This window comes from Malurus melanocephalus, unplaced genomic scaffold, assembly GCF_030028575.1.
Source record: "Malurus melanocephalus ecotype Western Australia unplaced genomic scaffold, MMel_1.1 scaffold_499, whole genome shotgun sequence".
Lineage (NCBI taxonomy): Eukaryota > Metazoa > Chordata > Aves > Passeriformes > Maluridae > Malurus > Malurus melanocephalus.
Window position 1 is genome coordinate 165,424 of NW_026623731.1, and position 13,052 is coordinate 178,475.

At 37.4% G+C, this 13,052-nt stretch overlaps 1 protein-coding gene across 14 annotated transcripts in view; it reads right to left on the minus strand.

The window, feature by feature from the left end:
• AFDN (afadin, adherens junction formation factor) overlaps window positions 1-13,052 on the minus strand; it is a 111,306-nt gene continuing 98,254 nt past the window's right edge. For 5 of the 14 annotated variants that reach the window (XM_057381221.1, XM_057381216.1, XM_057381219.1 and 2 more), the window contains 4 exons: window positions 7,740-7,874; window positions 5,679-6,204; window positions 1,656-1,734; window positions 1-916 (listed from right to left, as the gene is read on the minus strand). In XM_057381221.1, coding sequence (XP_057237204.1) covers window positions 772-916; window positions 1,656-1,734; window positions 5,679-6,204; window positions 7,740-7,874 — 885 coding nt within the window. In that variant the 3' untranslated portion in view covers window positions 1-771. The remainder of the gene's footprint in view (window positions 917-1,655; window positions 1,735-5,678; window positions 6,205-7,739; window positions 7,875-13,052) is intronic. The other 9 variants (XM_057381223.1, XM_057381226.1, XM_057381225.1 and 6 more) reach the window with 4 other exon arrangements.

The following is a 13,052-nucleotide window of genomic DNA, read 5'->3' on the forward strand; positions in this document are numbered from 1 at the left end:
AGCCACTAAGTGTAGCCTACTATCTATTGCTTATGTAATTTTTAATGGAACAGTTATCCAAAAGTTTTTATTCMAAGTTAGAAGCACATATAGTGAGGATGCATCAACATAGACTTCCATAACTATAGATAAAATCTTGGGCATCCATTTTAGACCCAACAAATACATAGGAATAGAAACATTTTTATGCCAAGATTCTATCTAGAGAATGTGTGTTATGCCAGTATTAAGTAATGGTATAATCTGTATTGATAGACTGATCCTTCTATGAACACCATACAGTATGTCAAACTTGCATATGAAATCTTATTTAAGGTGGCCCAGACATTGGGGCTTCTTGTCAAACAACCTAAAATACTAATTTCTAGTGCACAGTTTAGTTTAGCAGTTCAAGCTATTCTCACTGTCTCTGCTCAGCAGCTAAAATGAAAGTGTGTCTGTAAAACACCAGGAAACAGAACTTATCTTTGACAAGTGCTACTTTGTCTGGTGCAAAAGAAATTAACCCCCAAAACAGGAAAAGAAAGTTACCTTCACATGATTCATATCTTTAAAATTATACAGTGCTGTCATTATATAAACCACAAACTCCTGGCAAAGTAATAAATTTTCTTGCTATTGCAACATCTCTAAGTCTTAATTAACAGTCTTAGATATAGAGGAACCAAAGTCACTCCTTTCAGAAAACATTCATTTTCTGTTCATTAATAGCGTGCCCCCCATTCCCTCAATTTGCAGATCATCCGTTACATCTGATAAGGTGCTTTAATCTTATTTTGTGTTCAACTCATTTTCCAGTTCCATTAGTTTCCTAGAGGCTTTTATTTTATTGGATACATCTTGACCTTGTGAAAAAAGTCGCTGGCGTTCCCTGAACGTCAAGTTTTCTGGTGCTCCAGGTAAATCTGCATCTTGACTGGAAAGGAAAYAAAAAGTACTTTTTATAATTCTCATTTACAATATCCTTAAACATAATCATTCTTAATGACATGTAATGACTTCTTTGACTACAAAAAAGGAGTTCCCATTCTGTGTTCTGAAAGGTTTTGTTCCTCACATATACTCTGACATTGTGCTACCACTTAAGACAAATAAATGGTTTGACCATCACTGCACATTAAAATAAATGGAAATGATTGCTAATTTTAAACATGAAGGGCAGGTATAAACTAAGGCTCTGTCTATATTAGCACAGCAGTACTGCTCTGGTTAAACTAGCAAGCTTTTCTGTGGTGGCATGTCTGTAAGAAAAAGCACTGGAAAAAACAAAGCTTTTATTGTCACACTTTCAGCATGCTACATGGTAAATTCTGTATGAGATATACATACAGCTTGTATTATTTATGCTTAAAACAAATTTGGTAAGAATGCCACTGGAGAACTACTGTTCAGATTTATAAATACACCTAAAGTGGTTGAAGCTGTTCATTTACAATGGTAATATGGTTTACTTAGTTGTAGTGACAAAATTTGTTGCTGTTCAGCAGCGCTTCAGTTCAATTTAAGGACTTGTGGAGAGAACTTAGTTGTGTTTTACCGTAACGCATAATACAGAACTCTTGAGTAGCCCACAGAGATACAATGATGACAACAGAAAACATTGCAGAAGTTAGTCAAGTCAGTTGTATAAAAGTTAATGGACTCCTGCATATCACCTTTTAGATCTTTTGTCTCTTAGATCCCGATAAACTTCCCCAGCAGCTGCTCCTGTAGATCCAGTGTATGAATTTATTCCTTATGCAAAAGAAAGAGGTAAGTTGAAGGACTGCGTTACAACACAAAGGTTTTATATTGTATTCCTTCAGAAAGGTGCAGTGCTTCTTTTAAGAAGCAATCTCAAATGAGAATCATAAATAATCMGAGGTGATCTGATCTCTGGAAGATTTAAATCCAGTACTTCTGAATTCCAACCCTCTAAAAATGGCTTCATTTTTTTATTCCTAATTGTGAGTCAGAACCCATTTTGTTTAGATTATCCAGCACATGCCAAATCATGATCTTTATCTTATTATGGCTTACTGTAACACAGACATTAGAAGCTTTTCAAAGAGACTGACAGAGCAACACTCTTCACTGTCCTGTGACAAGCTCCACTGGAAGTAAGTTAGCTGCACCTCCTCTCTTTCAGAGGCTAAAAATAAGCAAAGATTAGTACATGCCATCTTTGCAATTCAGTAGAATCAGAATTTTAATCTTTGTTTAGTCTGAGCAAGCAAATTCTGTCATTAAGAAGACACTTCCTTACTCCCGCCCTCAAATTTAAATTTCTTGCAGCACTGCACCTTTAAGTTGATATAATACACAGGTTTTACACATTATATTAATTCTTTCTAAAGGCCACAAGACAAAACCTTTTATTTCTAATCAGTTTAATAATTTAATTTATATTTAAGACAACATACTCTTAATAACTGTCACGAAAAGAGTAAGAAGTGTCAGCACACTGCTTAGATTCATCTTCAGACAGTTCTGGTCTCAATATTGTACATGTTATGTCTTGTGAACCTTCTTTGGTACAAAAGGAGATGTTTGCTTCTTCCACTGGTACATCTAATGTCTTATAAATATTCAGTAATATGCAAATGAGGCTGGAATACACAAGCCAATTTAGCTAATGTGTAGTAGGCCAGATTTGTTCTACCAAAAATTTGCAGCAAACCAAATCATACTGGGTATGCCAGGCATATGAATAATTTTTTTTCTCTCAGATGTGAGTCTTACATTCCTGTAAGTACTGCCTTCTCTGCTTCGAAAAGGCTGGATCCAAGCTTTGTGGTTCATAGTTTCATTTATTTAAGGATAGTGGTTTTCATTTGGGTATTGACTTTTTCCTGAGAGCTGACAGACTCAATGGTCYTAAGATACCCAGTGGAAGAAGGCACGAGAGCAAAATTTGCAGAAGCGTGGTTTACTAGAGTTAACACTCAGAACAGGAAAGAGCTGTAAAGGACAGGAATGTAACAGAGTCAGCGAGATGGGAGATGGTCAAACTGCACAGTGAATTCTGCATTTTGTGCAAACGGCTTTGTACGTTACGCAGGCAGTCTTCATAGAAGCTTGAGGAATCAAGTGAAGTTAACCTGTTCCTATGGCTATTTTAAAAATTATGAAATAAGAGTATTCAGAATTAGTTGTATGGTTTATGAATTAGGCTATTAAAGGCGAAGCATCATACTACAATATTCCTTAATTGTTACCAAAAACCTAACCAAAATCTTTGTAGGTTGTCCATCTAATTGTTTTCCAGGAAAAACAAATGTGCACACATAACACCACTGAACATTTCACTTTCCTGAGATTCATTTTTCAATCAAAATTAACATAAAGCAGATTAGAAATGCAATTATGTATGAAATGACATTCTGAGTTGTGGATGATGGGAGGCAGGGGGAGTGGTGGTGACAACTAGTGACTGATGGGTCTAGGGCTGCTTCATTCATTACATTTACAATCTTCAAAGTGCCAAATATGGAAGGGAAGCAAGCCCTTTTGGAAGCCTATGTGCTGTGATGGATGCACATTTTACTCTTTATTACAGTCAGTTTCAAATAAGAATTTCTAGAAAAAAAAATAGTCCTTTGAAAGAAAAAAAAAWTCAGTACAGACATACGGTACCAAAGTTTCATGTCAGAAGCCTGCCATTTCAAAATAGTCTTAATTCTTTGTGATACCCAGAGTTCAAAAGCTGAAGTCCTTCTGATACAAAACTGGCTCTGGGTTTATCAGTGGCTTCACATGCATGATGGGTAGGCATAATAATAGCACACAGCAGGGAGTGTCCAGAATGCCTGCTTATATTCCAGTCTAACAAAAACACACTGAAAAGTTGAAACCTTCCCTCACCTTCCTTTAAGATTCAGAACCTATTACAGAGCCAGACATGAATGACAGATGGGCTTGCAGGAGCGAGACTATTACCACAGAGACTACCACTACTCGGACTACCATGAGATCGGTGTAAGTAACCAGGCTTTCCTTGCCTTTACATGAAAATCAGTGTGGATATTTTTTTTTATACAAGTTGGGTGTTATGCTGATTCCCAACACTGGAACTACTAATCATCAACTGCACCARGGGGACAATAATTATAACTGAGCTAAACTGTCCCTTCAGTAATATTAAAAACTACACAGTACTGTGCAGACCTTCTCTTCAGCACTGGAAGCAGTCCAGCTGTAACAGACACTAATTTGCACTGCAAAGGAAAGGATGCCTTGCTGGAAAATGATGACTTAAGCCTCAACTGAAAAGGATGCAGACAGGAAGCTCAGTGGCCTCATATATGTCCAAAATCAGATTCACATACTAGTGCAGCTGGATTAGAAGTGCTTCTAATAGATGGAACCTATTTGGAGGCCAATATTCTCCCTATGCCCAGGGCACACTGCTGAATAAAGCAAGTGAGTGATTTTCCTAATTTTTTAGGTGGCCAAAAAGTGATGAGAGATATACCATATTATAGGTTTCCACCCATGTCACTGAGACTTGAATCCAGCAAACAAGTTAGCCATTCAACTAGAAGCCAGTATAAACACTTTCCCTTGGGATCCTGGGTGACTTGCTACCCCTTTTCATTTTAGAAGGATGATTTGATCAGCTGGAGTTGGCTGTCAGGTACTTGTTAACCTCCAGCATAAGTGAAAAGAATAAACTAAGAGAATGTCATGGCCACCACTTACTTCAAAAGAATACAGAAGAAAACAAATGCAGAAGTACTAGCAGATGCCACTGGTATTTAAAGACATAAAACATTGTATCAATAAACTGCAAACTTAGCAGAGTGAGACATACTCAAATAGTCAAGTATACAAGATTTCTCCTATAGAGCCGCAGTTAAAAAAAATCCCCAAACTTTGGACTGAGTTAGCTTTGAATTCAAGAGTATAGCTCAGCTACCAGTCGGCAGATAAAATATGGTGCTGAGGTAACTAGCAGCTAGAGCTCTAAATGAAATTTAAATCCATTATAGTTCGCCGCTTGGAGTTATACACAAGATGAGGAGTCAAATACAGACATGTAGAAGGGAAGGGAAAGAGTAAAGCWAACAGTACTAAGATGAAATTTAGATTTTTGTCTCTCTGCAGGGAAACTGCACTTTACAAACCAGAACTTTAGGAATGGTGCCTAAGACATGAAACACTGCAAGACCTGTATTCCTCTTGGTGCTTGTGTATTTAAGAACTACATCTACAAATGTCATTTTTAAAGCCATTTGCACACACTATTAAAAGAGAGAGAACCCTGGTACCAACAACAAAGCAGAAGATAAGATCTGTCCATTAGATGAGGTTTTCTGTGCTCAAGAAAGGTGCACTTCCAGATGCCCTGAGTAAACAGTGGTCAGTCATACAAAACAAATCACAGAAGATACAGAGTGAATGCCAAAACCAACAGTACTTCGAAATGATTGAGTAGCAGTTAAAACAATYTCTGATTCATGTATGAAAGATGGAATTTTTGCTTTTGAAAAGTTTGGGTAAGGAGCAAAAAAATTTGAGAGATCAAAATAATTAAAAATTGAAGTACTCATATTAATATCAGGATTTAAGTTAGATCACCAGAGTGAAAACAGTGACTAAGGGAAGAGGAAATCACAAAATCAGTGATTCAATCTAGAACAGTGGAGTTGAAAATACAAGGATAGTTTTGTAGAGATGACCGATTTCATTGCATCTACCTTTAGAGCTGTTGGCATGGATGAAACTTGGTTTGTTTGATGGGGGTGGGGGTTGGCTTTTTTTGACAGTAGTACTGTTGGCATTGACTGCAGATGACTGGAATGAGTTGGAAAGAAAGATGCCATCTGAAACTGGGCAAGGCTGGTGGGAGGGCTGCTGTGGCTTAAGGGTGGCAGGAGGAAAGTCACCATAAGATTTTCTTGCGCTGGAGTACTTATCCTGACCTGCTAAATTGGAATCCTCCTCCTCATCATCATCATCATCATCATCATTGTATGCAACAAACTTGGCAGTATAAATCGTGTCAGGGGAGAAGACCTGTGTTTTGAGGTAAGAGGTGTTTCGCTGAGGTGGGGGAGGAGGAGCATTAGATGAAGGGGTTAGGGATGGGAGTTCATATTCCTGTGGAAGCGGAGGTCTGTACAGACCAGGCTCATCAGGTTCCAGCAATCTTCGTTCAGCTTCATCGTGCTGCCTGCGCCTTTCAGCCTCTAAGCGACTGTAATATTCCTCTTCCTGGCGCCTCTGAAAGCCCACAGGAAACAGAAACACAGCTATCAGACATTTCAATCTATGAGATTTAAGCTTTCCATCACTGAGCTACAAACATCTTCTGTAAATCTTTTTTGTCTCCTTTTCTGGCAATAAACAGGACATCTATAGGGACTCATACAAATGTATACCACTGTGCAAAAAAACAACAGTCATCCAATAACACAGTGTAGCTGTTACTTACCAATTTACCACGGCCCGTGGCTACTGTGGCAACTGCCTGTGTAAGCTAAGGGCATTCCAGCATTTATTACTGAAAATGTAACTACAGTCAGTAAGGGGCAGATTTACTAAAGCTGTAAAGAATCTGTGAGAGAGAAAAATAACTAAAATTAACTACCACCTTCATAAAGGAACTCTGTAATTTTGTTTCAACCTTATACAATGTAAACTAATCAACAGAGCCTTGGAATAGATGACTCCTAACAAAGTTTCTAGTATAAACACCAGGAAAACTACTTTTGCACCAAAATCGACAAAGAACTTTTCCAAAACAGACATCAAATAAATGCGGATAAAAAACCTTTTGAAACAGAAACTATGCTAATAATATTTATAGAAGGCTACTGACCATTTAAAAGGTCATGAAATATTTTCTATGTATTTAAAAGATTTTTCTGGTTTTAAACTAAAGAGCATTTAATTCTGTTCTGCTCTGGTCTCAGACACATTGTAAATTAATACCAGGGTTTATTCAGCAGTTTGTTTGATAACAAATGAGAAGGTATATTTGGGAACTGTATGTATGTCACAAAACCCTTTGGATATAAGCACAGTATAACTTCTGCTGGGAATATATGACATTTTGAACAACCATAATTTCTAGTTTTAATCCACATGTTTAAAAATATCCACCTGATCTGCTTATTTGTCCAACACTGAGTCAGTTATCCTGAAAAAAAATATGATCTTGTTCATTTACAGTAAAGACATGAAACTGATCTCCCCGCACTACTCTAAAACCATTTTACTATGATACATAGTTCTTAGCTGGTWGATACTGGTAGAAGTATCCCAGTCAACATCTGTCACTGAACACTCTTTCAAATGTGTGATCCAAATGTCATCTGGCTGCATCACTGTCAGAAGTTAAGAAAGCCTTGGTTGTATTCTCTTGGTTGAACTTTTTTTAGGCTCYCTACAATATACTTTTAAATACTTTCCTCAATCCAGATACAACTTCCCACACTGGGAAATAGGAAATTATTTCTTCCATAATTTTCAGAAAGGCTCTGAAGACAAGACCTTGCCATGGCTAAAACCCTTCAGGTGGTAAACCCTATTATTTCTAAACTATTTCTGCAATACCACTCAAGTCCAGCCAGCAGGAATGGGCTGTTTGTTTAATTACTTTTTGGTTTAGATTGGACAAACTGAAGCCTTGTGCCATGACCTTTATCACCAGGGCTACTGAATTTAACCCCTGCTGAGCCAACACTGAGCTGCTACTGGCCAGGCTGAAGAAGAAAGGCCTGCAAGAACCCCTGTAGCACTCAGAAGACCACAACCTTTTCTTCTGCCTCTCTCCTGGTCCGCTCCTCCTCTTGCTGTCGACGCTCTTCTTCCTGCCTGGCCCTGTCTTCTGCTTCTCGTTTCCGCATTTCTTCCAACTGTTGTTGCCGTCGACGTTCTTCATCCTGTAACTAGCAGAGGCACAATTTTAATTGGTCACTCAGATGGGCAAGATGGGTTGAAAAAATGTAACCAAACACTGGCATCTCAAAATAACTCATTCAGTCGAAAATGCTATACTATAAGATACATAATATGATTTCCAGCCATGAAGAGTATGCTTTGTTACATTGGCTTGCCTAAAATTTTTTAAAAAAAAAAGAAAACCCAGAGGCATACGGAACTACATACGTAAAAGCACAAACAGGGCAACATTTTTAGCAGTCATATATTAACCCCCAGCAGAAGACTGAGGTGACTCATGTTCCAAAGAGCTTCAACAACCATGGTCTCATTGGTATAGTAAAGTGAAATCAAATACTTGGAACCAACAATCCACAGCTCCAGCAGTCGATTGTTTTTTTCACTCTGGATTAGAATTTAAGCACTGGAAAATCATGACTCATTAGTCAAAGGGTCAATTCACTTAGAGCAACAAGCTCATTCAGAAAGTCTGCAAATAGTCTCACGAGATAAATGAAGTCTCCCACTGTATCTGCAGCAGATGTGCTTTGGAAAAAGCGGAGAGTGAAGGAAAGAAAACTTCTGAGTACTGTAATTAAACAGCTCACAAGAAGAACTCATGTCCAACASACAGTACTAGTTTATATATGCATATGACACTGCACAGATAGGAAAACTGAGCACAATCCAAACTCCGCATGATTCTTTAAAGCTAACACTATATAAGCCCTTGATGGGCAGGAATATTCACTGGCACAATAATACAAGGAGAAATTAACTGGACTACATGCTGTAGTCCATACATAGTTATTTCTTTCTGTAGCATATGTTTTAAAGTAATTTTTTCTTCCTCCACACGAATTGTTTTTTATCCTTATTGGTACAGATCAGTAAATTATTTGATCTTGCTATGAACTGCATGTAATAGGGATACTTTTCTACTCCTGTATTTGATTTTGAAATCTAATTTCACTTACAGAAAAAAGACCCTTAAGACATGAAGCAATACAAGAGAGAAAGAGAAATTAAATCCTAATAGACTTTGTGAGGACAACCTTCATGTAAGTATCTTCCTCCTAAGTTAATTAATTTTAAAAGTCTAAATATTTTTGGCTAATTCTCTTACAATTATTTCTCCCACTGGCTCATTTTTGAGCATGAAGGCTAAAGAACAACATTAATGCATTTCATTTAGGCATTAATTTGGCAAATGTATTCTAGAGGATGCTACCTTCAAGTAAACTCTCCTTATTTAGGCAAAAACTTTGTCATTCCTAACTGAAAATGACAAGGAGAAAGATCCAAGCTCAGTTTGCACTGTAGAGCAGGGAACAGAGCAGTTAACCAACTCCCTCCTTGGATTAAGACTTCTTGTCTTAGTTCTTAAAAAGACATTGTTTTGGAAAAGGAGATAATATTGCTGTCAAAAAGAAAGATAGCTAGTAATTTACAAGAGTTTATACAAGAGAAGTCACTTCCTCTTAATAAAAAAAAAAAAAAAAAAAAAAAAAGCAAGCAAAAACTGCATGGTGAGAAAACACAGGAAAATTCCTGTCCCAGCTACATCTAGAAAACACCCTAAATGTGGCAGTTACTGTTTCCAGGTTACAGCATGCATGTCTTTTTGCTTATTTGCAAATATTCTTATCCAAAAGCACTTAAACAAGAAAGAATCTCCAACAAAATTGAAGTAGGACTCTTTTGCTTAATTGTCTTGTGACTATAACTGAAGAAAGAAGGCAAAATTGACCAGGCTGCCCACCTGGGAACTCTTGTTAACATCTGAATCACAAGAATTGTGAAGACAACTATATCCAGGTGAGAGGTGAGAGGCTATTCTGAACATGATACCTAGGAAAATGACTAAAAATGGTATATAAGGCAGAAGTGAGAACGCAGCTACCATTAAGAGAGAMAACTCCATTTCTTTATGATCAGTAACTAGTTTCTACTTTGGAGCACTCCCAGACCAAGACTGGGAGAGCAGTGGGATGGTGAGACATGCCAGACCACTTGCAGGCATTTGTGTCTATAACTGTGTGCGTACAACAGTACCCAATTCTAATGTCATCCCAAATTTTCAAGATGCAAAGAAAAATCAGGTTTGCGTCCCATTTCTAGKAAGAGTGCTATAAGATTCCCAGGTTGAGTATTTTGATTGGATGCTTCTCTATCCCAATTGATTTTTCTCTTGTTTAAAATCCATGTTTTCACCTGATTTATTGTAATTCCACATCTCCTCCAAAGCTGCACGTTTATACTGTAACAGGGAAGGAAAACTGATTCATACAGCCAGAGTGACAAAGAGCATTCTCCCAGTTGTAACTGAGCAAAGTGGCTGAGCACAAAGCACCAATTCTTTTCCCCTGCTTTGACCCAACTTTACTGCAAAGAGTCTACCATTTGCTCAGCCTCACAACTTAGTCTCCCTGTGACCAACATATGGGCAAAGAAGCCCTCCTTCCCTCTAAGCTATTGCTCCTTGTAAAGGGGCCAATGGACTGATCCTATGAGGAATGTTAAGATATTCACAGGACTGGCAGGTATCCAGGAAGTCTCAGATTTCAGACAGCATTCATTTCTCCAAGCACTGCTTAAAACACTCTGAAAGAAACACTCTGAAAGATGTTTCAGGAGAACTTTAAATTTATACTTATTTATYAAGTGACAGCTAAAAAGCTGGGTCAGATCTCATAGCAGCCTGGGAATTTGAAAAACAAACACTAGCTAAGCCGATAATTCATGCATTAACTGCTCATCACCTTCCTTCAGCCTTGTAATCGGCAGAACAGCTATCACCAAAGCTCACCCTAGACATACAAAAAAAAAGCGTCAAACATGAGAAAGTTTTGGTGTGGTTTTTTTTTTTTTCCTAGAAACAGAGTAGCAATTACTTGGGTATATGAAGTGGCATCGTTTAGAGGCGTTTATGTCTGGAAAGTCATGTGACTGGTATAAAATAATGAAATTATGAAAAAGCAGTACTTGCTGGGTGTAGTGTTCAACTATTTCAGAATTAGTCTGCTGTCTTTTTCTGAAGCTAGATTTAAAAACTTCATAAATCGTCCACTGAYTCAGGACGTGCATCCATCTTAGCCCAGTATTCTGCTGTCTCTGACCATGGCAAGAAGAGCTGCACATGAGCCTGGCCTTTTCTTCTAGCATTCCCCTGGCATTTAGCACACTACTAGCAATAGCAGCTGGCAYAGCCTGGTGTAATCCTCTGAGTAGCTGTTTGCAGGCGTGATGTCTATGCATTTGTCTCATCCATTTTTCAAGCTGGTGACACTGTCTGCCTTCACCAACCCCCTGTCACATAAAGATACAGATGTTTACAGTCTGCTTGGAAAAATACTTTATCTATCAAGTTGCAGATSCAGGGATCAAATTTTGAGAAAAAAATATAGGTGCAGTAGTAAGAAAATATTGGTAAGATACGAAGTCTGGACCATTAATGCACAGAGCTGAAATGCTTCACCTGTTCCACTGCTGTAAACTGCTTAAAGCTCACACACCACACAGATAAAAAACGGAACACCTTAGATTTTACAAGTTACCTGAATTAAGCATTTTAAAAGATGCTTTTTTTCCCCCTAAGGTAGTGCTGAATATCCACATCCACATCCACATTTACAGTTTTTTCAAGCAGCACAGATTTTAATTACACTAACAGGATTTGCAAGTATCACCTTGCTTTCAAACTGGTATACTAACCAAACAGAAATAGACTTTGAAGGGGATGTATTTCTGCTCTAGAAAACTACAAAATTTCTTTTCCATATCCCTGTTCCAATGAGTGCAATAAAATACAGAATTAGCTGGAGTCGTAGCAATTACTACTCCAGTTTGAGAGCCTGCCATGTTACATGCAAGAGAATAATATTAACCAACTGGAACTGAAATTATATTGTAACTTAATGATTGCGTATTTATGCAACCAACTTAGAAATATCGGTTCAGAAGTAATTTCTGAGTTTAAAATCCATTTTTTTGTTAATGAAAAAATTGTAACACCTGTGAACATAGGGTGTCATCATGTGCTGAAAAAGTATGCTGTATTATTAGGCTCTCAGTACAATTTCACTTTAAACTGGAAAGGAATAGTGTTTCTAGAGCTCTTCTAAAACCTGCATGGGTGAGAAAAGGAAARGAAGCAATCTTACCTCACAGCCTGTTCATTCAAAATTATTAATAAGATCTTATAAATAAAATTGCACAAAACAGCATATACACAGTTTTGTATTAGATCACTGCTGCAACAAATAAATCAAGTCTGCAAGCAGAACACAACATCTAACAGGAAGGAAACACAGGGAAAGGAATCACCACATCTGAAAACATTCAAATGCATGCTTGCAGTTAACTTGCTGTATAATGATCTCAGAACACCCAAAGATGCCAAACCATCATCCAAAGCACATAGGGTTGTTATTAATAATAATAAGGAACTGAAATGGGAGATACTGAAGAGAAAGAAACAAACATACCAAATCTAGAACAGAGATTGCTGGCACAGCAGTCTGCTGCAGGTAGTAAGAAAGGGGAAAAAAAGAAAGATGCACAGTGTAAATAAAGATAGGTTAGACTTGAGCTATTCCAAAAGCATTTTATTTGTTTAGTTGGCTGCTTTAGAACAAAGAAYTGAATGGACATAAAGCTGAAATACAGAAATGAAAACAAATAATCCAGAATTTTTATCAATATTGACTCATTCAACACATGTCAGTAGGTCTGCAGAGATGCTACTTAATTACATCTCTAGCAGTGAAATGTAATGAACATGCAAACAGAAATTCACAGTTCAAGACAACTGTTATTTTTTAGTTTCAAAATGTTCCAAAAGCTGGAAGAACTTTATGCACAGAAGTGTTTTAAAGCCAGCACTTGCAGAGAAGACTCTTATGCAATACAACTGTTCTGTTGGGTTTTTTTTTTAATGACATGTAACTTTCTTAGACTTGCTACAGTAAAATTTTAAAGACACGGTCTGTTAAAATGGCAGTCCTACATGAATTTTTTTATGCCCATAGGTAACTGTCTATGTGCCATAAATTGCCTGTTAGCAATGCTGGACTTTAGGACAACCTGTTTGCCAAATATATCTTTAGCTTTTCCTTTCTTCAGTTTCCAAGTTTGAGGTATCTATTGTTTTACACAGTAATAAAGTTAGGCACAAGAATAAAAGG